General features: G+C 38.6%; 1 protein-coding gene across 6 annotated transcripts in view; it reads right to left on the bottom strand.

The window, feature by feature from the left end:
• LOC121951239 (band 4.1-like protein 3) overlaps positions 1-26160 on the bottom strand; it is a 72370-nt gene that overhangs the window by 40865 nt on the left and 5345 nt on the right. The window contains exons 2-3 of one of the 6 annotated variants that reach the window (XM_042497499.1): positions 16552-16670; positions 4058-4227 (exon numbers count right to left, since the gene is read on the bottom strand). In XM_042497499.1, coding sequence (XP_042353433.1) covers positions 4058-4216 — 159 coding nt within the window. In that variant the 5' untranslated portion in view covers positions 4217-4227; positions 16552-16670. Of the gene's footprint in view, positions 1-4057; positions 4228-16551; positions 17991-26160 lie in introns of those variants that run through there. The other 5 variants (XM_042497504.1, XM_042497503.1, XM_042497501.1 and 2 more) reach the window with 5 other exon arrangements.

Below are 26160 nucleotides of genomic sequence, written 5' to 3' on the forward strand. Positions count from 1 at the left end.
ATGGACCTAGTCTTTGCAGCATGTCTCGCACTGTTGGCTCTTTTCCGCTTTATTTCCAAAAATGTGGCGTGTTGAATCTGCACTGGAGACAGCAGAGCCCGTGGATGAAATCACTGCACCGGCTCAGTGCGAGAGAAGAGAAACTGAAGTGAGGAGACTAAACGAAAGACTAAAGTTAAGAGGGAGTAAGACTGCAACAAACTTGTTATAAAAGGTACGATTATTTTTCTTCAGCAGAAACTTCTCCTGATGGTTTCTTTTATTGTTCACTGGTGCATGGTAAATGTGCTTTGTTATTTTGTTGGGTTGTTTTATTAATGTGCTTACTGGCTATGTAGCATCACAACAGTCTTCTGGCGTCCCTTTTAAATGCCAATACAGACGACAGCTTCTGCTGCTATGGAGATATTTTCTCTCATGCAGGCGCAGAACATATGTGCTGGCTGGTCATCGGTTGTAGTCTTTGCGGTGTGTTCATGTGCGATTCTTTGGCAACATGAGGCGACGCCACAGCCTGCTTTCATTGCTGCTAGTTCTTTGGTGTCGGTTTGGTATGTTTTGGCCTTAAGACCTTGTTCAGACTGTTAAACCAAATCAGTTTTATGGCATAACCAGATTGTATCCAGATTGATTCTAGGGAAGTCTGGACAGCAAAATATACACATGCATTGCAATTTTTGTGAATCGGATCCAAACGACAATTAGAGGAGGTTTTTGAAACGTGATTGGCCACTCAAATCAGGTTTAAGAGTGTCTTTAAACATGCACACAATGACAACGTAAAATCCAGGCTGAGAGATGCTGAGCAGATCCATGCTGCTATGAACAGAACATTAAAGGTGACAACATGAGGAACAACAGTCCGTGGACAAACGCCAAAGTAAATTGTTTGAAGGGCGAAATGATGGACCTCCACTTCTCATTCTTCCAGCATTGCTATGTACTTACACTTATGTTGTTACAACAGCAACTCATACAGATAAATTGGTGATGTCTCAACACACAAATCCAATCTAATTACTGGCAAATAACAGTATGGACAGTCTGTTTATGAGAGCTGGCTTGAGAAACAAATCTGATTTGCCTGAACTCTGAATGTGGTCTTAGTCATGCTCTTGTTGTTGTGATGCTACAAAACAAACGTGAATCAATGTGAAATGTGACCTCTTTTGCTACTTTTCTATAGTCATGCATTAAAGAGGGCAATATGGACTCAGTATGAGTAATTTCATATTCTGACATCCACATACATCTTGATGTTGTACATTTCCTGGAAACTTAATAGACAAAGGGTTTTGGCTAATCCAATAAGAAAATATAATAATATCCTGAAGTAAATGAGGTCTTACACAAACAGTACCATTAATCACATAGTTACTTCAGTATTCGCAGTGTAGCAAAATCTCTAATGTTCACACATTTCTATAATCTCTGAGGCGTGCATCATCCTGTCGGTCAGCCCGAGTCATGCATGTGTCGCTTTGTTAGCCAACAAATTATTTATAGATTAATATTTTTTTCATTCAAATGTGGTACAATTTTTTGCAACATTGCCCAGAACATAATGAATCTTTCCATCGCCTGGCCCTGCATCTGCTGCTCTCTCATTACAGCCCATTATGATTCATGTGTCAACTCATGCTCTACTTCTTCTCCTCATCAAAAACATCAAACGTTTCCATACTTCAATTTTTCCACATCCTGATACACTGCTGGGGCAGTGGGGCTGTGAGCCTGAGCATGCACAAATTGAATTTAAATGTTCAAACACGCAGCAGATTGTTAGAAGGCAAAACATCTCAAAACTTTTTTTCTGACAAAACAATATCTGGCTGTGACTTTTGACCTTCTGACTCTTCACTATTGGCTGCTCGCAAATGACAGAAATCTACTAGTTTAAACTTAATCCAGTTTTGATCTGTTCCTAAATTCTTGCCTAAAATCTCACGTAAATGTAAAAATAATAAGAGCGGACGGCTTAGAGCTAATCCTCACTCTAATGCGGTCTGAGAACCTTCACATACCGACATCAGTCAAACCTCTCACAATCTTTTTGTACTTATTCTTTTCTCAGTGTTGGTGCGGCTTCAAGCTACAGCAGGTAGTTTAAATTGTTTATATGTATAGCAAGTTGCATTTTCTTTAAACTAGTACATTTGGGAATAAGCAGGAATCTGCCTCACATGTGAGAGAGTCCCTCCACCGTTTGCGAGCTCTGGAAATTCAATCTTTACAGTGATTCGATAGTGAGCCCAGAAGGCTGCTCGGGCCAAGCACTTAGTGTTCAGATAACATCAGCGGCTACTCGGGAAGTCTCAGGAAAACAAATGGACAGTCTGCAGGCTACACTCTGGACCGGAGGGTTTTTCATTACTTAAAAACGAGAATATTAAATGACCTGTTCAGTCCATGAGCCTGCAGGTAAATCATGACTTTTGTTTTAGTAAATTTGACAGCAAGAGCTCATCAAATAGATGTTTGTGTGCCAAAGCAATGGAAATTTTAAGAACAACATTTACTACGCTGCTTAACACACAAGGTGATGCCACGGCCACACTGCCTGCATCTTCATGTGTGCATCTTTTTCAGCACACGTGTTAACAGGTTAGAGCAGCCACACTGCCGCCGTGGCTCGGCTGCTGCTTGGTAGCTGCTCAGCTGCAGAACATCACAAGAAAAGGATTCGTGACTATTTTTTCTTCATGACTCGCATTTTCAGCAAAAATGGACGATGAAAATGGTGTTTTGATCATCATATTGGCATTTCACCACCACTCACTACATTTTCAAAGTTAAAATCTGTCACAGACATGAAAAAAAATATAGATTTTTTAACTAAACGCCTCCTGTTTCTGTTTCAGAATAAAAGCCCAACATTTCTATGGAGAGAATTCCTTCATTAGTTAATGCAAGGCTTTTTATTGTGAAATATTTGCATGACTGTGTTGTTGAAGACATAGCGGCTTGCATGGCTCGGTAAATGAGTCGAGCACCAGCTTTTAATTGTGAAATATAGTTGCCATAGCACTGGCAGCTCTGCAGCCGTGTTGCAGCGACAGAAGTGTGGCCCGGGTCTTCATCCCAGGTTGATGGGGTCAAACACACCAGGCTTTCCAGTACAATCAAACTTTACTGACATTTGGTTATTTGTAAGGTTGCAACTAATGATTATTTTAATTACCATTCAATCTGTAAATTATTCAGTCTAGAAAATACAGGAAAAGTAATAATTGCATTTGCATTGAAAAGTCATGTCTTCAAATGACTTCTTGGAAATCCAAGGATATTTTAGTTTGCATTGACTTAAACAACAAAAGCAGTACATCTTATATTTTGAAAACCTGGAACAATTGAATCATTTAGCATTTGTTATAAATTACTTAAGCAATAAACTGATTATCAGAATAGCTGACATTTCGTTTTCTGTCATCGTTGCTGCTCTAGTTATCTGTATTAATTTGTCTGCCCTAAAACAGAGAGCTGAGACCATAAACCGCTAAAAGCCATGAGGTTTTGCTTCAGTAGCTCCGTTTGCTCATTCTTCCCACAGCTGTGTGAAGTTGTGTTTTAATCAGCACAATCAGCTGATGCAATTCTGGGAATAAAAACATCCAGACTTTGTTGTGGATTTTTCGATCTGTGGTTTCCAAAGTAAAAGCACAGAGCGTAGACTGAAAGATTTACTCATAAACAGATGCATCTGATGTGGGGCCACAAACGCCATTGAGAACACTGAGGTCATGCCGTCAGCATTTATTTTGTTCATTTCCATTTTTCACACAAAGGCACAATTCATTGAGGAGTGGGATGAATGGCGTGTATGTTTTTGTCAAATGTGAGCCTAATCTACAGGGATTTTTTTCTGTGTTTACACCATGAAAACACGCTCAATTAGATTACTGAAATATTTTTTTGTTTTTGTTTTTGTATTCACACAAACATTAAAATGTGTAAAAAAGTTAAACGGTGAACAATTTTCACAGAATTCATGCTGTCAATGACAAAAGGGTGGATCTTTGTTTGTGGGCACAGTTCACACTGAAATGAAGAGGCTGACCTGTTCTCTCCTGGCGGGGGTGCTGTGTCCGGCGGCGGCGGGAAGCTGTTCCGGCTGGTTCTGAGGCGAAGTGGGTTCGGCTGCTGCTTTCCCCTTCTCCGTCTCCTTGTTCTCCTGCGGCTGCTTGGCCTCCGACTCCGCGCCTGATTCGGTCGTCATGGTAAATCACGCTGTAGTGGGGGAAAGCGGACAGTAAAAACAAAAACCTGATGAGTCAGCTGACTTGTTATGAATTGATGTACTGCCGGTTTTCAGCCCCTGTGTTACGATTCCCTCCTCTCAGATGCAAATGCAGAGATGTGGGTATTGTTTGACTGCAGAATAAAAAGTGAAATTAATGTAAGTGCCTCAGGTGCACTCAAGTCCCGTTCAACAGTCGCAGGAGTGTCAGCAGCTGATAATGGAAAGTGCTTAGACTGCTGGTGCCCTGACATCCACAATTTTTAAAATATACTGCATGTCTTTGGCTCTTAACACTCTCACCACGGGCAGTAACTATCGATTATTTTCATTATTGATTCTCTTTGGTAATCTTCGGTCTGTAAAGTGTCAAAAAACACGTATGTCACAATTTTACCCAAAGCAAGCTTATGTCTTGTTCTTCAAAAACAAAACGTTTCAGTTTACAATGGTATAAAAAAGCAGAAAAGCAACTAATTCTCACACTGGTGAACATGCAACCAGATAATATTCAGCATTACTATTATCATATTATATACTTTTATTACAAAATGTGCAGGTTTGTTTCAGTTTTGACTCAACGTGGACATTTTTGCCAAATATGAAGAAATTCCCTTAAGGTTTTCTTGGGAACCGTTTAAGGAGAAAGAGACAGCTGCAAGGTCACACTGACTTCGACTTTTGACCACTAAATTTTTCATTTTTGTTCATCACTGAGTCCAAGTAAACGCCTGTGCTAAACTTTAAGAAATTCCCTCCAGGTGTTCTTGAGATATCACTTTTACAAGAATGAGACGAATGTAAGGTCACACTGACCATGACTTTTGACCGATAAAACTAGGCCATTGTTGACTTTTGACTTTTGTGCCAAATTCTTTCAAGGAGATTTGGGCTTTGACCACCAAAATCTAATCAGTTCATTGCTAAATCCAAGTAAACTATAGGCCAAATTTGAAGAAATATCGCGGTCACAATAATAGGACAGACAAGCCGAAAACACTGGCACGGAGGCATAATTAATTTACTACAAAAATAGTCGATTATTTTTTTCTGTTGATGGAGAAACAGATTAAATAATTAACTGTTTCAACTCTAAAATAATCAAACAGAAAAAAATAAATAATAGGAATACAGTTTACACACGTCACACATTTTTTTTCATGCCCTCCCTGTTTCTCTGCAGAGTATTTACACACAGAACCATCCAAAGTATTTGTACTACACGTCTTTCATGGCATGACCTTCTCCCTCTGTGAATAGCAGCATACCAGCGACAGATGCCGTCCCAAGGGCCCAAAACTGGGTAATGAGAGGAAACATCTAATGGCCAGTTTTGCCAAACAAAGATGACAGATAGGACGGATCTCACCGGGGGCCCTGCGCTAACCGTACCCACAGGCTTTGACATTGGGATGTGGGGTTTGGAGGGCGTTATGTGTGGGACAGCACAGTGGGCCTCTGGGAGTCTGGGGTTTGTAGTATGGATGCCTGTCATTCTGATGTTGGCTGGCTTCTCCCTGAGCTCTATTTTTAGAGCCGTGTTTACTTCGGGGAGGGAGGATTGAGGGGAGGATCTCTGACTTTCAGCTGGGGACAGCACAGCAGCCTCCGGATCAACAAAAGCCACACTGTGGACTGAGGTGATCCCCGAAACTGTCGACATGTTGAATGAAAACAACCACAATAGAGATCCATGGCTCTAAAAACAAAGCGAAAAAAAAGAAAACCTCTATGTACTGATTATAACGACAAGAGCAAGAATTTGTTTTTTGGGGGTCAAGTTATTTTACAGCTTGTAACAAGAAACCCATCTCAGTTTGAAAACTTCAAAAAATCTTGAGAGCTTTTTTTCAAGGACTAAATTTGGCCCACATGCCGAACTCCACGCGTCCTGCTGTGAACAGCACTGGCAGGCACATAACTGGATTTATTAACAGCTGGAGTCCATGCCCTCATCATGCCTCCACATTGTTTTGTTCATGACAGATACAAAATACTTTTAGCTGAACTGAAATAAATGTTTAGTTGTCTCCGATTACAGTGCCTAGGTGTGATGTTACAGGAGGAGATCTTGATTCAATATAATTTGGGATAACTGTTTACTATAATGCAGAATGATTCAGTCTTAGTTGGAATTTTTTGTTTTGAACGCCAAAGAGTTATTCATCTTTTCTAATGAGCTGTGGGTTTGAATCCCGATGGAATTACTTAACATGGAATTGCAGTATAAAGCAAAATCGCGCTTTTCCAAGTAACACAAAACACTTTAAAAGTCACAGTTGCTGGTGTTTTACCCTTTGAAACTTGAAACAATCTTGAAACAACATCAATTTTTCCTCTGCTACATTCAGATGATTTTCACATGCATTTAGACCTCTGACACCTGAGCAAATTCGACTTATTTTAAAAACAGCCCTTTAAAAGAGCAAAGAACAACTTCACAAGAGATGTCTCACAAAAAGCAAGGAATAAGGAAAAGGTAATGACCTGAAAATAACTTTTGAAAGAGAGAAATAATAATAATTATTATTTACAGATAATCAAAAAAAGGGGAAACATGACCAGAAAACTATTATTATTATTACCTTTTTCTTTTTTCCATTTATTCCTTCTCTTTTATTGTGCTAAATTCCAGGTAATTTTTCTGTAACAATTTGCTCAGGTTTCAAAGGTTTAAATGGATTATAATGATGATAACTCCAAACGGCGGTAAATCTGGATTTGGGAATGTTATCTCTGCCCTTGATTTCACAGACCTCGGGAGCATCAAGGGTCACTGTACGCAACACACTGATAAAGCTCTTTCTAATGTTCAACTCTAAGAACTTCAGGTGCCATAAAAAAGGCTATAAATATTACAAAATTTTGATTAAAGGCAGGAGTACAGAAATGGGAAGTGATTCACAAGATCCATATTCCAACTCTGGCTTTTAAAAGAGCGTGTTTGTCCAACTCAAAATGTCTAAAGACCAATAAGACAATAAAGCAAATAAGGCAAATTCAATCAGTGTCCTTTCAAAACCTCTCTGCTCTCTGTTGTGTCATGTGTGGCAAAGTTGAAGAGCGGCTCAGTAATCAGATGTCAGATGACGGCTGCACAGCTAACCTTTGCTTCTCTTAACCCCCTGTATGAAACAGGAACTGTGGTAGGACGGGAGGAAAGGAACATCTTAGCACCATAGAAATGGAGGAAGAATACGTTCAGTCACTGGTGACAGGCACTCTTCACAGGGCCACACAACAGCCCACACAGTAGGCTTGTGTGTGGCCCTCACCATGGACTGGCACATACATTATGCATTCAGAAAGCTGTATTCACAACTCATTTAGCGCTCTGGAGTACTGCTGGTATACAGGAGCGGCTGATGGCTGCACCAATATAGCCTCATCACACGGACTATAAGATTCAGTCTTTAACAACTAATAATCTGTCACACTTTCAAATGAATAAACATGCTTTGCTGCTCTATTACTGAACCATCGTGCGTAACTGAGATTCAAACTCTAAGATTATGAAAGCTTTTGGTACCAGAAACAGCTGGTGTTTAACCTTTTCACCAGGACAATCCTCAGGCACACAGGAAGTAAGGATGGATTAAAATCCAATTATCAAATCCAGTTAATTTCAAATCAAGATTTCACATACATTCATTTATTTATAGCTGCCCGCCATGATTAAAACATCTGCTGCTGCAAATAGATTTTCTATTTTAGGAGCCTGACTGTTCATTAAGAGCGCTGTTGAAATGTAAATACCATTCGATAATTCACTGCACCTCACTCCTGGAGCGCAGAGCGTGCTCTGGGCACAGATGGAGCAATCTAAGGTCAGTGAAAGTGAAATTTAACTATTCATTCTCCTTAGTCTAAAAGTCTGCATTTACTCAAAGCAGCTGCTCCTCTCATTTATTGATTGTACCTGATCAGCTCTAAAGACATCAACAGATCAATTATCCACCCCACGAGTCACAAACTGCTGGGGAGGAAAAAAAAAGAATTAATGGAGAGCTCCGCCTATGCTGTGTCCACAGACCCGCAAAAACCTTAAAATTTAGAAAGGGGACACATGAATTTAAAAGGAAAATTCAGTTACTTAAAACCTGAACCATTTTTTAAATGCAAGTTTGTGTAAAAAGTCTGACAGGCAAAAAAAAGGAAATGAACAAGCGCAGGTTAGATTTTCAGGGTTTAGGGATGCAGGATATCGGATTTTTCAATAAGCCGATAACAACTCATTTGGGATGGGGAAGATTATGGGAGTATCTTTCAACAAAACCAAATTCAGACGGGCACAAAAAATCATCCCAGATCCAACCCATGTTCTTCACCTCCAACATCAGCTCCTCCTGCTGATGCTCCTGCAGACACTGACGTCCACGGTTAATTTCCCACTGGGACAAAAAAGTCTATCTGGTCCATCTAATCTAATCTAATCTGTCTGAAAACAGGTATCAATATATCCACTTTTTTCTCAACTAGTTTTAGTGATCAAGTCTCATCTGTAGTGGAATTAACATGATTTTATGCATGCATACTCTTATCGTGATAGGAAACCAGCAGATGGAGATATGACATGCAATGTTTTTCAGTATATTTAATATTCATTTATTACGCAAAATAAGAAAAAAGCATGTTGGCTGATTCAGATATTTCATCTAATATCGGCTGCTACCAATGACAGGCCCATATTATTGTGCATCCCTTATTGGGTTGCCTTTTTTTCCAATGCTGGAGATAAGAGTTTTAAGTTTTCATACCACTGTATACCTTGAAACCAGTGCATTGCTGCAACCCTACCACCATGACCGAAAAGACAAAAGAATGCAGAGACACTCAAACACTGCAAAACAACACTACAACCATGGTCACCTAGTGACAAAAATGTCATCAGATTTATGTGCCAGATGACCATGTTACAAACAGCTTTACACTCAGCTGCCGCCTGATGGAAAACACATTTTTTTATCAGTTGTACCTGAAGATTAATGCTGATATTCTCGGTTTTGTGACCTCTAAGGAAGGACAAGCAGAAACCACACATCTACATTTCTCCTTCCAAAAACAAACTTCCCTGAGAGAAACAATTACATCATCGATAACTCACGCCCATTTCTTCTTTCCAGTACAAATCAAATTAATCCGAAGTTAATCAAACCTTCAGGCTGCCACTAAACAAACCAATTTAATCAGAAATCAAATCACATTCTGCTGAGACAACTCACTGCAGCAGATATCCATGCTAAAAGCTCAGCAGAGGTTGATCATTGTGTAGCTGCATTACATAATTGATCACTGACACTAAATGCCCCGTGCATGCAAACCTCCATTTTAAAAGGTCCATTTGTGATTGTAATGCACACTGTTGGAAAGTGGCCTGTGCACATGGACACACACATGCTCACGGGAGGATGAGGGACTGCCATCTGTGCTGAGTGCCATTAGCCGGAGAGCACCACAGCTGGGCCCATCCCTGTCACCCCTGCCCCCACACCGCTGACCCCCCTGAGGGCTTATGGAGGTTACTTAGAGGGGAATGGTTGGCGTTGTTTGACACGTCCAAGCCCATCCCGAGCGGGCATGCAGTATATGATGCGACCGCTCTACATGGCTGCGGGGCTGACAGCTGTCACACACACACAAACGCAGATACTGTAATGGGATACCATGTAGCTGGTCTGGCCACTCAAGTGAGACACCTTTGCTTTGGGTTTACAGATCCCAAAAGTGCTTTCAACTGTCCTGACTTCAAAACAACAAAAAAAATTATTGATATGTCTCATTAATGTGATGGTCTATTGCAGGAAAACCATTTCCATTTTCAATTTTTATTGTCATTTAACAATGACATCAGAGCTGAAGCATTCAGTGAACACTTAAACTGCAGTGACTATAATAGATGCAACAGTAGATTCAGCTTGGCATCCATGCCCCCCTTTTATCCTGCCTGTTCAAGGCTGGAATATCATACCGTTATTCTGCCTCGCTGTTCTGTATAAAAGGTTCAATCTTGGTATTGGGGGACAGAGCTGTCCCACCTTTAAGCCACAAAAGGTGGTGGTAAAAGTGCTGAAACAGTGTCTGTGTATATGGGACAGTATGGGACCATGCTCAGGTGTGACATTTTGACGGTGTGTTGTGTGTCAACCACTTGGGAAATTCATAAAGGGGCTAGTAGCAATTAGCAGCAAACTCAAGGAAGAACAACAGTGGCCGTAAATGCCCACAATTTGGGGAAATCAATGAAGTCAGGGTGCTTCTTTGAGCTCCCTGACTTCATTGATTCATTGATGTCATTCTCTCCCTTGAGGAGAGGACGACATGAACAATAACCATTGTTATTGTTTAGAAAGGGCTGAAAGGTCGTGTGTATGATGTGTTTAACATCACACCCTTCACAGCTTTTTTGCTTCCCTGATGTCAGCATGCTATCTAAAATCAAACACCTGAGAGGCATCATGCCGTCGTTGTTTGATTATGTATAAAATAATGCAAAGATGGCATAAAAAAGGGACTTCGTAGTGGCCCTATAGCAGGATCACTGCGTAAAAAGTGCATTAGAGTGCCTGGCGAGAAGAACAATTACAGAATTTGGTATTAATTTTGAGAAGACTCTTTCTGAATTAAACAATACATTTAATAGAGCTGCAACAAATAACTGATGAATCTATTAATCTGCAACAACTTCGATAATTAAGCAACTGTTTATATCAATTTTCAGTTCAGTTTTCAGCTTCTCATGAGTTTTTTTTTTTTGCTGCTTTTCCCTGTCTTACATTGTAATAAATTTAATCTCTCAAGGTTTTAATCTGCTGGTTGATCAAAGCAAGACATCACCTTGGACTCAAGGAAACTGATGGACATTTTCCACAGTTTTATGACGATGATTTTCATTGTGAAACAGCTTTATTCAGTGTTTTTGATTGTTTTTTATCACCTGGTTCATTTGGTTTGAAGAGAAAGGCATCTATGTGGATAATTTGGCTCCAGCCGAAAACCTCCTGAACAATAAGCACATAAGGAATCCGAACCGAGAGTTCATGCTTGAAACTTGGGAGTAGTTTCAGATGGTTGCAACCTGCAATCCTCACCGCAAGGTGCCAGTGAATCCTACACTGCTCCTTTAAAACAAGAAAGACTGGAATGGGCAGAGCTAAAATTGAACTGGATTGGATAGCAGAGGAGGTAGTAACAGTTCGGCACCAGCCAACATGTCTTTACCTGATTTTCAGTGCATGTAAACAGGTGTAACAAGCACCACGAGGAGCTCAATGCAGGTCTGACTCTCTGACTCAGAAGAAGCGAAACAGTAACAACAAGTGATTGACAAAGCTAACAAGCAAGATAATGCTGCTTCAGGCACATGAACAAAATGTTTCTCAATATAATCTCACAGCTAAGCACAGTTAAGTCCTTCTTGTAACAATTCAAGAAATATAAACAACTGAGATCTGTTTTCTGCCTCAGAGGGTTCGGCCAGAACATTCTCCAGCAGCACAGACTCAGTGTAGAGACAGCTCTGAAAAATAATATTTCATTTACACAACCAACACACACAGTCAACCAATCCACAAAACAAGCGTCGACAAAAGCTGCTACCAAGCTACAAAATTTTTAAAAATTGTAACATCAGTAGGGCGGCACCTAACAATTATTTTTTTAACAATTAATCTATTGATTATTTTTTAAATTCGTCTAACTATGATTTTTTTATTCCTCAATAAATATCGGGGCATTATTCCCCAACAAAAAATAGCCCAGTTCTAGCTGGTAATCTGTGTTTACAGTCTGAGATAAAGTCTCTCCAAAATAAAATGAATGCAAGAGCTTGTTCCATTTAAGTAAAAGGAATGTAGTGCGATCTACATTTAGCAATCCAACAGCAAAATAAATAAAACAACGTAAAATTCAAGTCACTTAACAAAATAGTTACTCTTTGTTACAGTAACAAAACTCAAATATAGCAGCCCAATAAAACAACTTACAGTAAAATGAATTACTTTTCTCTTTTTTATATACAAAGAGAGTATAAATGAGCCTTTATCGATGATGATAACAATTAATCAATGATCAATTAATTGGTCATTAAGAATTTAATCGGACATGTGAAATTGTCTGTATAATGTTACACAGATATAATATTTCAATCACTGAGGGAAGGACTTGTTGCAAGACTATTGTATTTAACTGAATTAGTTTTAGGTATATTTCCTTAATAAACTGGTAACTAAGTGTAAAGATTGTTCATATCATCAACTGCTAAATGATGGAGGTTCTTTCCCGAAACGTCCGTGAAAACAGTCTCATTATAGCCATAACAAAAATGTTGTCGCACATATAATTTTTTTAATTTAGTAGCCACTTCGGAGGCTTTCATCCGGTCCTCATTGATTTTAACATAATCTTTTAGTCGAACCCTTAAAGACATAATTGGACGAGACACTCCTCGGCTCAACAGCAGAAATAGGGAGAGGCAGACTGGCCACATGAAGGTGACTCCAAGCTGGGAGCGTTTCTGCTGAGGAGGCCATAAATCCCGTCAGCTTGCTGCGTTTACATTCTTAGCATTACTGTCACTAGTGGCAAGGCACTCAGGGATACAACAGAAAGAGCAGCTAACTTATTGTTGTCTAAACTCGACTGTGCACTTCATTCGTCGACACGATCAGCGCAACTTTGTTGCCATGCAGTCGCACGGACGATTTGAAAGCCTGGCACAGACGTCACCAGTGAGTCTGACAGGAAGAATACCTGAAATACATGCTTGCTACGTGAGTTTGCACTCGGTTATACAACTATTTTTACAAAGAGCAATCCCCCATTGATGTAAGAGATTTGAACTAAGTCTCTGTAGCTTGATGAAGAGTTAATAACTTCTTATGGCTAAGACGGCCAATAGGGATTAAGCATTTTATAAGATTAGCAGCTATAGGTAATCAGTAAATCAGATGTGACTTGATTACTGATAAAGTCTGCAGGACAGCATAATGTTAACATGGCTGAGTGTGTCTACACAACATTAACCTTTAGTTATTTTTGGAGTGTAAGGTTATTGGGAAATAGCCTGCCTAGGGATAAATGCTTTCAGAATAAGGCAGCATTAAATGATTATCATAGCTTCCCAAAGTCCAAGTTGGCATATTTAAATTGGTTGTTTTTCAAACCCATGGTCCAAAACGTCCAAATTTACTTAAATATCACAGAAGATGGAGTAACAAGCAAATACTGCATTTTTACAAGCAGACTTAACTTTTTCACTTAAAAAAATCACTTTTTTTTCACAATTAACTGATTCTAAAAATAGTTATTTTCTGTCAGTGGACTGATCGATAAATCTTCTTCTTGTTTGGTCCCCATGTTGTATTTTTTGGGGCCTATTCTTCCAAAGAAAAAGCAGTCGCAGCCTCAGTGGATGACATCATTTTTTCATCATTTCTAAATAAAATATCAGAGTAATATTTTTTGCACATACTGCACAAAACTGTGCAGCTTTTTTATTTTGAAATAGCTCTATTGTATAGATTTGTTACGTTATAGTACTTTTTAAAGTATCTTTGTCATATTTCTATTGCAACTTCTCTATTTTATATTTATGCTCCTGGGTGTTGCACTACTATGCATTACTTTTATTCCTCTTAATATGTTTATTGTAGGCACCCAAAGAAGAAAGTAAATTACTTAAAAGAAAAAAAAAACTACTTAATAAATCTTATTCTTATTCTGCAGTACTATTTAATCACCTTAGTTTAGTTTTTATGGACAAAACTATGAACAATAGGCCGTTGTTTGCTTTTATGTGAGCCTAATGTGTGATTGGGCATTTACATTATCAGTTCAGCTATTTTTCTCAATCTACTAATTCATGATTTGTTCCTAAAAATGTCCGAAATTAGACAAAAGACCTGCGGGCACATTATCAATAAGGTGCTTGTTTTTTTTTTCTTTGCTGACCTTTCACAGACAAAAACAACAAAAAGAGGCTGAAACTGAACTTTTGCACGACCCCATTTTGAATCTGATGATCAGAGGAAGATTTACTGTGAGCTGATGGTATTATTTGTTGCTCATCAGGGACGACAGATGCAAATTAGCTGCCGGTTAACTGGTTAAAAAAAGGGACAGAGGGTGCTGTCGAAATGTTAAAACTATCTAAGACAAATGTTTTGGGCTTTAAAAATAAAGCTGATATGAACTGGCACGGTGGTTTATTCCTTTAAAGCTATATGTTTTGTACATAATTTAGGTTTTGCATATAGATCGATCTTCATCATAAACATGTGAGAAACATTTTGTAAGGGACTGTGTTATTAATTAAAGAGGAGGGAAAGGTGAAAGATGGAGGAGGCATTTCAAATATTTTTTTAAAGACTGGGGACGGAGTTATGTTTTTTAAAACTTTGCTTAACGGAGGGACGTTCAACTTTTAACGGTTGTATTTTGTATTTATTTTAAATACCCTGTGAGCCCTAAAACCTGCAACTGGATTTAACGTAGGCGTGGGCAGTATCGCAGTATTACAATATACAAAGGTATTTAGAAATCCTGAAGGTCTGTTTTTCAATACTGTCATAAATACAGGTGTTCCTCTTTCTACTGAACTCACTTTATGTAGTGCACAGCATGCACCACCAGAGCCTAGTTTCTGGTTGCTACTGGTGGAACAGGCAACTGAGCTGAAAGACACCGTGACAACTAGTGATGGAGGAGAAGTTACAGGACTGTTAACAGACAGCGGCCAGCAACGCAGAGATAGACTGTGGGGAATAACCACATTTTAACATCTAACTTGGCGAATTAAGGATTTATTTTGACTAAACTGGAGCTGGTGATTGTTGGAATGGTGAACTTATTAACTAGATTACTAACAAGAGCAACCAAGACAGTTTGGGTGATTTTATTTTGTTTCTTTGAAGTTTGAATTTAATTGAAGTATTTTATGATGGCTTAACAAGGCAATCCTCAGTCTTCACTGACCGAGAGAAAGTTTGATTCAAATGCTTTACAGTTGAATCTCTCTATTTAATAAAGAAAATAGCTATGAGAATATTTCTTTACTTAACATTTTGTAGGTTTCTATCACGTATTTATTAGTCTGAAAAGCTTAAAGTAAGTAGCACATAAGGGGTTACTGCAAATGCACGGTGATACCATTATATACTGTATACTCTGCTGAAATTTCAGGAAGATATAAAGGTATGAAATATTACACACTGCCCAAACCTAAAAGAACAAAAAGACATGTTTTCCCAAGAAAGCTCCAAAATCACTGCATTTATCATAACCAGAAACTGTGAAATGTGGGGAGGAGGGGGGGTGATATATATATATATATATATATATATATATATATATTTGTAGTTCTGGGGAGGGTCACACCCCTGCCACACCTCTAATCTGATAAAGTAACGTCCCTAAATGTGGGACAAAAAGACAAATACCTCAATATTTTAACACACTTATCAGCTTTAGGTAAATTTAGGCTGAGATCAAAAAGCTACACTCTCAATGAATGAAGTATAAAAGCCTGCAAACAAGGCCCACCATGTTTCTGCCTCCCAATGCTACTGCAACAACAGCTAACTGTGCATCTTAATTAAATTGTCTAGTCAGACTCCGGCCATTGCTTTCCTTGCTTAGAAGGATGTAAGGATGCTAAAAGAGGATCCAGACCGTGTCATCCTGCCCCTAACCACGCCTACCGCACTGCAGATCAAAAACACCCAAGTATGTCGTGTTAGCCGCCGACTATTTAACAAATTTAATCCATTAACTGTGCCCAAACGTTACCGTGTGTGTCAATGACTCAGCTCTGCCCTTCAATGATGCATCACACGGGGGGTTAAGGTTAGAAAAGCCACATATATTGTCTTATTTTCTCCCATTTGTCCACTTTCTGCCTCGAAAGTGGAGCACGCTAAGCTACTGTACCTCAGGCGGCTTGTTGCTTTGAAATATCCGACTTTTAGCTACAAAATAACGGCCGCCGCTGCAGCCCATTCAGCAAAAAACAACATGTCGCTACAATGTTACGCACCGAGAGGCTACAATGCAAAACAGCGTGATAAAAAGGGGCTATTAACAATGTTACTGCCACGGTTAGCCACTCCACTTTTCCGCTTCAGTGAATACAGCAGAAGTGGATTTTAATGTTAATTATCTGTCATCGGCCGCGGGTGTTGTGGTCAAACGACCCCGAATATGGCACAAAAAGAGGAAACAATACACAAAAGTGAACAAACCGGGAAGCGTGCATCTCTTGTAAGACAGGCACAGTGTAAGATTTCAGAAGAAAAACAGCAAAAGAAAGAGGTTATTACCAGGTAAACCGTCCCTCGTTCAGCTGGTTATGCGAGTTGCATTCGTAGTGGGCTTCTGTTTCCTGACAGCGGTGCTCCTCTGCTGCAGTTCCCCCTCTCCACCAGCCTATCACACTCCACTATGCAGCCCACAGAAGAATTGTGGGATATCAGGACAGCCGGGGCATTATTTTAGCAGCACACACATGCACACACACGCACGCACACACCCAGAGCATGGCAATTAATGGCACGAGGTTTGATTTACTAGGAAATGGTTGCGCGACTTAAATGCAGTTAAAAGTAACCGAATCAGAATTTAACAGAGTACATTTGATACTGTACACAAGTGCAGTTTTGAGATACTTGCTCTTTAACTGAGAAAATACCACTTATTCTCATTCACACTGCTATGCCCAGCCCACATGGTCTAGCAATACACCATTAGAGCTGAAACAATGAGCTGACTGATTAATTAGTTGACAGAGGGAATACATGGCTTAGGGTTCAATGATTGATTAGATGTAATTTTTCAAGCCAAAAAGACAAATATTATCTGGTTCTAGCTTTTCAGTTCTAAGTTTTTGCAGCTTTTCCTTCTCTTGTGTAACAGAAAACTGAATATTTTTGGACATAGGTGTAGTTTTTGCTAAGAAAAGTAGAAGTAGTAATTTATAGTGTTGAGTACAGAATACTTTAAAAATGCCATCATTGACAATGTACTGACTGTTGGAAAAATATTTGCAGTTTTGGAATGTCACATAAGTACATTTATTCAAGTACAAGTATGAATAGAATGAGATTATTTTCTACATGTTTTTTTTTGTTGTTTTGAGACCTATTTTTTTTTTTTTTTTAAGTTTTGCGTACAGTAATCTTATCTTTGGTATCATTTTTCCAACTATCGCCCAGTGACATAATACTAAATTGTCATGTTTTTCACCCGCAGATTGATTTGACGGTTGGTGGAACAAAATATGCAATCTGATAACTTGATGACATCCTCTTAGGATTTTTTTCATATTTTCTCTCATTTTATAAAACATAAATTTGCATAAGCCAGAACTATAATGTTGCATATACAATTTACGATTTAAAATAATTTTCACAATTACATTTTTAGATAGCCATTGTCTACAGCAAAAAAATAAAATTTTTGATTATCTGTTCACCTGAATACTGAATGTGAATGTGCAACTTTTTTTTTTTACTATACTACTTTTAATAGGGAAATATTTAACTTTTTTACCTTACTGCATTAATCTAAAAACTTTGTGGATTGAAAATTTTATAAACAAAAGCTTTGAAAAGCTACTAAAACGATGTACTGTTATAAATTAAGTTACTCTGCAGTATATAAAATAGTTCGAATGATTTTCCCATGAACAGCCACAATGTGAAAATGCTTTTTTAAAGACTTACTGTGTGCACCCATACTGGAGCACGTTATAATATTCTCCAAACTGAAAAACATAATCCAAGACATATTAAAACAAGCCAGTACAGGGAGCACATGAACACACACATCTGCTGCCCTCCTCTAGGTACACACATGTGGTTGTGCGCGCACAAATACAGACATAAAAGCAAGTTTTTAATTAGTGTCTGGGCTGTTCTCTCTGGGGATTTAAGGGTTTTGCCTCCCGCCTCCCAGTGGGAACTTGACCCAGCTCGGTCACCCATTTGACTTTTATTTCATCTAATTGCTTTCATGCTCAAGTAATATACCACATGCCAACACTTACGGCACACTATGCAAATATAAATACACACTTGTGCGCTTTACGGCTTCGGAGAATTTTCTGCAGCAGTCGTACGTGAAAATCCCTAAATAGTGACACATTATAGAGGGCATGTTTTGCAGATAGTAGAGGGTAAACGTAATAACACACACAGTGCATCTCTTGTGTACAGCAGCCAGACAGCTGGCTCCTCATTCAGCCGCTAGCTAATTGTGACACAGCTCATAAAACAAGCTCAGTGACAACAACAACAACGAGTAGTTTACATCGAGGACGTATAATTCACATTACAATCAGAGGAGATTGAGCACCAACTTTACAAGCAACCTTCAGTAAGGAGAGAGAGCTTTGGAGCTGCAGTGGCTTAACAATAGATGTAACACAATATTCCTGTAACCCTCGATGCTGGGAGGAGAAATAATAGCCGAGGAGGACTGTCAGGAGGATCGTTTTTTTTTCACGGTGACACTGTAATAACTCATGGCAGTGGCTTTGCCGAGTCTAATGGGAAAGCTCCAGTAACCATAATAGGTCTAAGAATGTGTTTTTACTTTGGTGACAACATGAACAGAGGCAGCCTTACAAGTTCAGCGATCATTATTAAGCTGTTTGGACAATTTAATACTAATTTCACATGCTGTTATTCTACCATTTCTCCTCCAGTTCTTTCACTTCCGCCTTCATTCCTTGTTTTCGAAGCACACACACATTTCTGTAATGATAAACCTTGCTTAGAGCATCACCACAGCATGTCTCCCTGAGAATACACACTTAACATGAAGCAGGGACAACTAATTCGGATTTCTGTTCTCTGAGCAGCCAAACAATAGTTATCTACGTTTAGAGCAGGTGGAGTCTGGCACAGTGCGTTCATGACCAGACTGATCGCCTGAGACATTTCTCATCACGGCCGTCTGGCCAGTGGGTGGTGACCGTGCGCCTGTAATGCAGTGAGCAATCTTCAATTGGAAATGAAGGATTAGCTTGTCTCCAAAGTAAATATCAATGCTCACATACCAGCACTGTTAAAAAAAGCTCATTCGAATTGAGCTTTTTTATAGTAATTTTTCTTCCTTCTGCAGATATGAAGTCAGGAGAAAAACAGAAAACAAAAGTATAAGACACGAGGCAGCACATACTACCAGGCAGGCCTCTCTCACCATCCCAGTGTAATATGACACTCAGAGCACAAAAAGATAAGATAAAAGTTATTGATCCCCTGAGGGGAAATTCAGTTATTACAGCAGCACAAAGACAGCATCAGTACAGATAATTAGAGTAAGTATAAGAAGAAATATTAACAGGTGTATGCAAAAAATAAGAATGCATGCACCAGTTTGACTTTTCAAAAAAGGATTAAAAAAAACAGGTGTAAATCTTTTTAATGCATCAACAAATTGGTCAAAAATGGAATTAAAATTCAAGAATAAAGCAGTCGAACTCCACCAGAGCCCGATCCAGCTATTTGAGTCAGTATCAACCTGAGCTCTTATCAGTGCATCCCTAATACAATACAAACCAGGTTAAGAATAGAACAAAAATTTCAAAAAATAGAAAAACTACACAAGAACATATGGAGACAAAAATAGCCAGGTAAAGCAACAGTGGTATTATTTAAGTGACAATAGTGATTAATAGCAGCAGAGTCAGCAACTCTAAAATCTCTGTATTAAAGCATGATTAATTCATTTTTTAAATTCTTTTTAAATCAATGTAAACTATAAAACAGGGAGCACGATCAGGTCGTCTCCAGTGAAAACGTGTATCTGGTCACCAGATTTATTCCAATTTTATCGTTTACTGTAGTCTTTTTTTTTTTAGTAAATATAATATGTTAATGATTACATGCGTCTTAGAAAAAGATCTCCACTGACCCCCTGCACCATCAATTGAAAAATGATCTACTGTAACAGGAAGTTTAGATTAAACAAAATCAATTCAATCTGAATTAATGCTTTAAGGAAACATAAGCAGTGAAAAGATCACTGAAAAATCATCTGACTCTCTTAGTTCCTACTGTCCATGCGTTATCACTGTGTGTATAGTGACTTACAGATAAGTGTGAGTACAAATCTATGATTCCTCGTCGCCGACAGCAGCCCTTGGTCAGCAGAATGATTAATACCACACAAGACAGACAACATGTGATCTCTGGACTCTATTTAGCTCATGTGGCTGCTTAACGCTTCACTTTTTTTCTGCTGCGTACAGGCACTTAGTTCCTGTGCAGCTCATCTGCTCTGACACCTGACCTTGAACTGAGGTAGCCTTGAATGATAGTGTCTTTAAGTATTAGCATAATTGGGCAACATGAGGTTTTCCTTCGCACGTAAAATTATGCAGTAATGCTGCCGCTGTCTCTTTCATTTTACATGATTCAGAATTTACAGGAGGGAAGTTGCGTTACATTGACCTCCTGCTTACGCAGCAGTTTGACATGTCGTGATTTATGCTGAATTCAACAAGTCTATAAAATCAATTCTGAATTGAGGAGCTTCTTTAAAAGGTAGTTCTGCAAGGCCATACTTTTGAAAAAAAAAAAAAAACATCAAAACTAAATCACTAAATCAGCAAATCCTGGTGTGTGCGAATGCATGAATAAAAAAAAAATCAGTAACCTTATGAACCTTCATTACAGAAATCCAATTTCCAGTACTGTGGTCCTAACAAGCAAGCTGGCACTCCATCCATACACAGTTATATTGAAGCATGTCCTCAACAATACATGACAAATCACCCATGTGATCTAATTTAGAAAAGCAAAAACAAGTCCAGGCCAGCATTCCCTGCCATCCCCGAGGTCTGGACGAAAATTATTGCTGGACTTAACAGTTCTCTTTTCAAAAAAAGAGAACTACATTTCAATTTTGTCTTTGGAGAAGCACAGAGAGATGCCACAATCAGCAGAGGTGATCCTAGACTCTGGGGGGGGGGGGGGGCAGACAGCGAAACACCCCAACGAAACACCACAAACCATAAAGAAAGATGCAGAATCACACTGTTAATTTACGTAATTTACTGAAGTCCTGAAAGCTCATTTCCCTTCAGCTCAGTGTGGGAGTCTGTAACTGTAGCCCATGGTGTTTCTCCACCCTGCTCAGAGGAGAGGAGAGCGGGCAGCGCTTACTTCAACCTCACTCAGTACAATCAAAGCCAAGAAAGCAAATAGCCAACTTGGCATATGCATTAACGAATTAAGATTCGCTAACTCAAAGAAGTGGCTGAGACAAAGGAGGAGAAAAGCGGCCGTAAATGTCTGCAAATTGTAAAAGAATAGAATATGGCAACATTGTGAATGTCTTTATTGTCATTGTACAAAGAAATTGAATCCTTACAGGGCAATGAGATTTGGGAGCTCCTTAACCTCCGATCAGAGGACAATATCAGTCCATATATAAATATATCATTATACATCAATCAGTGTTATAAAGTTCAATATATATAGATTATTGGCCGTTACTGTGGATTTTTTTTCCGTATATGCATGCATTATTAGGCATGAAGGCTCTTCGGTGATCATGGTAATTGCTGTTTTCTTATTGGCCGCTGAACTCAGTGAACTCAGGGTGAATTTGCTCCAGCTCTGCTTTCTTCTTCACCACTAACTAACGAAAGCTACTATCCCCTGCTGTCCGGCTCTACTCAGCTGTAAACGCCTTCACTCCCAAAGGGCTGCAGGTCAGCAAGCATACACGCAAAATCAGAGTCTGATTTTGACACCCCGAACTAGGCCAAAGCTCCCATCGACCCCCTATCTTGAGCACACTCTCATCACACCACACCCTCCTATTAGAAAAGTCAGTCTTTTTAACTCCGGCTCCCTTTCATGTGAAGCCAAGGGTACATACTGCGGATTATTGTGAAAAGGGATTATTACTGAAGCTGAGGAGCACTCCCTCCTTGTTTTTTTGCATGTAGGAAGCAAATCTTATCTCGAGCAATCATAAATGCTGTGTGTATTTTTAACCTTTGGAAAGCAGTAGGCTAATGATTGTGCCTGTCAAGTGATTGCAGACCAGGCTTTTTGGAGAAAGGGAGGGGCAGCACACGTGTAGAGTGTGTGTGGTTTTGAAGAAGTGGCAGTATTTAGAGTCATTCGTCCCTTTCAGAGCTTTCTATGGTCATCAGTATTTCAGCTTAAGAGAGCAATCTAAAAAGGCTGATGTTTAAGCAGCAGTGTGTGCAGTGGTTCAGGTAGTAACATCACTAATTTCACTTTTTATTTTATTTTGTTTTTGTCATGCAGGTATTATGTTTAATATCTATACGTAAGCATCATAAAATTTGAACCTTTTCCCCCAATATTAGCCAATTGCAGACACACTATATTGTGTATACGTTGGCCAATAAGATACAAGGACATGCTGGGACTATAGATGTAACTATAGACGTCCCCTGCAAACAATGGTAGGTAGGAACTGTAGTTACTCTCAACTGAGTCAAGGGGACATAAAATAGCAACTCAAAAGCAGGTCGGAAAATATCATATTTATTATATAAATAAAATAGTTTAGGTGCTATTAATGATAAAGGAATATTTGTTGTATGTAATGCAAATAAATTCTGTAATTCCAAAATAAGATGTGTAATTATTCCTGCCTAAATATCTTTCCACAATGTTCTGTAGCACATAAATGACTAAATTAATTAAAATAACCCAAAAACATAATTAGTACACTAACTCAGGTTACATTGGCATTAATTACAGTGCCCTGCGCTATTTAATAATCAATCAAATAATACTTTTTTTTAAATAACAGAAATAAAAAACTAGATTTAATGTGTGTTAGCTTTAAAAGATTTACATCTTGGTCACATAAAGAAAAAAACAAATACATCCGAATCATGTTTGTTTATGTTATTTGTCTGTGCAAATAAAAAAAATAAAATAAATAAATCGGTATCTCCAAAATAAATGGCCTAAAAAATATGGAATCGGTGAATGGTGATCGCAAAGAAATTACTTTTCAAGCTTTTCTCCTATGCACTAAAAAACAATCAACACACACACACACACACACACATATATATATATATAGAGAGAGAGAAAGAGAGAGAGAGAGAAAGAGAGAGAGAGAGCGAGTGTATCTGTCAGGCTAAAATTAAAATACTTCTGTTTTCTGTGTTTACTTAGACAATAAATCAAAACAAGAAAAAGATGTGAGACACATGCTAGTTTGGATAAACTTGAGAGAAAACAAAGGAAGTTCATTGCCTGAATCTTCATAGAAAATCAGTAAATTGGAACCAGTGAACAGAGTTTTTGGCAGAAAACAAAAGTTCATTTACAAAAGCACATTTGCAGATGACTTCAAAGAGTGTGAAGCTGACCGCTATTCTCCACTATAAATACCCTGCGACTGTCAGGGTGCCATCCCAGGAGCTGCAGCTTTATAAGGCAAAGACAACGCCGCGCTGCTCTCAAGTGATCAGGCAACGCTGACAGATAACAAAACTCCCAACAAGCTTATCTCCACTCAACAAGATTGAGTCATACGTGTTATCTCTGCCAGCTCCTGAAGGCTTTGGTGACCGTAAGCAGCACTGCACTCACGTGTCGAGTTCATCTCACTTCAACCGACTGTGAACGACGGCACACCCGAGGGCGAGAAATCTGTGCTGATGACTTCATTTGCATTTACACTTTAGGCTGACGCTCCTCATGTTAGAGTATAAATAACACGTCAGCAGGTAGATGTTCGGTGTCTTACACAGTGACACTGGTTGATGTGAACTTTCAAATTCATGGCGGTCTGAGCTGAGCTGACCGTGAGAGTCACAATAAACATTTTTTTCTTCTATTATAATTCAATTCCATTTTAAATTCAAGTCAAATCAAAAAGTCCCTTTAGGGCTGCAACTATCTTTTTTTTTAACATTGATGAATTTGCTGATAATTTTTTTCAATTACTTGCCTAGTCTAGAAAATGTTTTTTTAAAAAAAAAAAAAAAAAAAAAAAAAGAAAGAAAAAGAAGTACACATTATGGTTTCTCAGGGTCTTTCCATGTCTTGTTTTGTTCAGCCAACACTCCAAAACCCAAAGATATTCAGTCTACAATGAGTATGTTTATATGCACAAAATATTCTAGTGTTCGTCCTTATTTTGAAAAAGACAATATTTCTACTACGCTGTTTACATGGCTATTAAAAATGAATATTGTAATACCTAATACGCATATTCTGAATGTGGTGTATACACGTCAAAAGAATGCTTTTAATTCCTAAAAATATCAGCATATCCCACATGTCTAAATCAGAAAAGGCTTAATTTGGAAAATGGTCTGATTCTGAATATACAAACATAATATTCTGTTTACATGACCTACATCAAATTCACAAAGTTGTAATATTCTGGATTATAGAGGAATACATGTGTTCGTGTAAACAGCATGATTTCCTACAAATTCATTAATTTGTGACAGCCCGCCACAATCAAATCATCAGCAGCCGCAAATTAATGTTTTTAGAGCTGGGCCATCATTAGGAGTGCTGTTAGACGCCATAAACCGTTCAGTTATGTATCACATCCCACTCTCGGAGCACAGAGTGTACTCTTGGCACAGACGGAGTAGCAAAGCAACAGACGCAGTTAAAGTGAAACTTAACCAAATGCGTGGGGGCTAAAATTTTGCTTTCCCTCACCTCTACAGCAGCTGATTGACTGATCAATTATCCATCCAGCATGTTAAACTCCAGAAACCGCTGCTGAGGGATAAAAGGTCTCATGTTCTGCCTGTGCTGCGTTAACGGACCCACAAAAACATGTGAATTAGGAGAGGGGATACAGAGTGTTACAAAGGACACACACATCCCCAAAAAAAAAAAAAAGGAAAGTTTGCAAATGTTAAAACGTCTCTGGTTCCAGCTTCTTAAATTTGACTATTAGATGCTTTTTATTCACGTTAATAACTGAATATTTTTAAGATTTGGGACTGTAGGTTGAATGACATGACAAATCTGAAAATTTGAACTTGGTCTTGGGTAAAATTGTGAGATTTTCAATTAAAAAATAATAGATAAATCGAGAAAATAATTCTCTGATTAATTGATAACAAAATAATTGTTACTTACGCCTGTAATTGAGTTGAAATATTGTTTACCTAAGAGTATAAATGTACACAAAAAAGTACACTTAGAAAATAGATTTGAGTTGTCAGAAAATGTGACTATGTTCACTTTTATTTTTTAGGCAGGTTATATTCTATGAACAATTAGCTACAAAAATGTAAAAAAGAAAATTTTATTCCACTAGAAGCTCAGTAATCAACCCGCCATCCTGATCATACAGCGTGTGCATCGTGTGAAGGCTGTGGGTGTAAAAACTCAATTCTTGGCTCAGCACTTTTATTCCAAAGAATGTCTACAGACGTTACTTTACTCCAACCTTTGCATATCTTATCACTGCGTCGTGATAATGCCAGAGATTTGCAGACTATTTCTTTTAACCTTCAGCCTCTGATTCTGACTCACACACGGGCCCTTCCACATCCTTCATTTTTTAAGACATAGCACAATGAGTCATAGCACCGAAGAGCATCAGGTAAAATAATGTCCTCTCCTCCAGTACAATGCCAGCTCTATTGATCATGTCCTCATCTGATGGTCGTATTGATTTAAATTCACAAGATAAATAGGCAGAGACGGTCTGTATCACCGGCTACGCTACATTAAAACAACAGCACCAAATCTGCCCTGTAGAGAGGTGTCTGCAGCAGAAGGAATAAATATGAACATGAGTTAATGACCCTGAGCCACATAAAGACGATTTAATCCTGTTATGTCATCGTGACACCAGACCGTAAGAAGTGAAATAACACTGAAAAAAAAGAGAATCATTCCTTGATTCTTGGGAAAGCTCATTGAGGTAAAATACTGCCCTTTTAACCG

The sequence above is a fragment of the Plectropomus leopardus genome, chromosome 12, assembly GCF_008729295.1.
Source record: "Plectropomus leopardus isolate mb chromosome 12, YSFRI_Pleo_2.0, whole genome shotgun sequence".
Taxonomy (NCBI): domain Eukaryota; kingdom Metazoa; phylum Chordata; class Actinopteri; order Perciformes; family Serranidae; genus Plectropomus; species Plectropomus leopardus.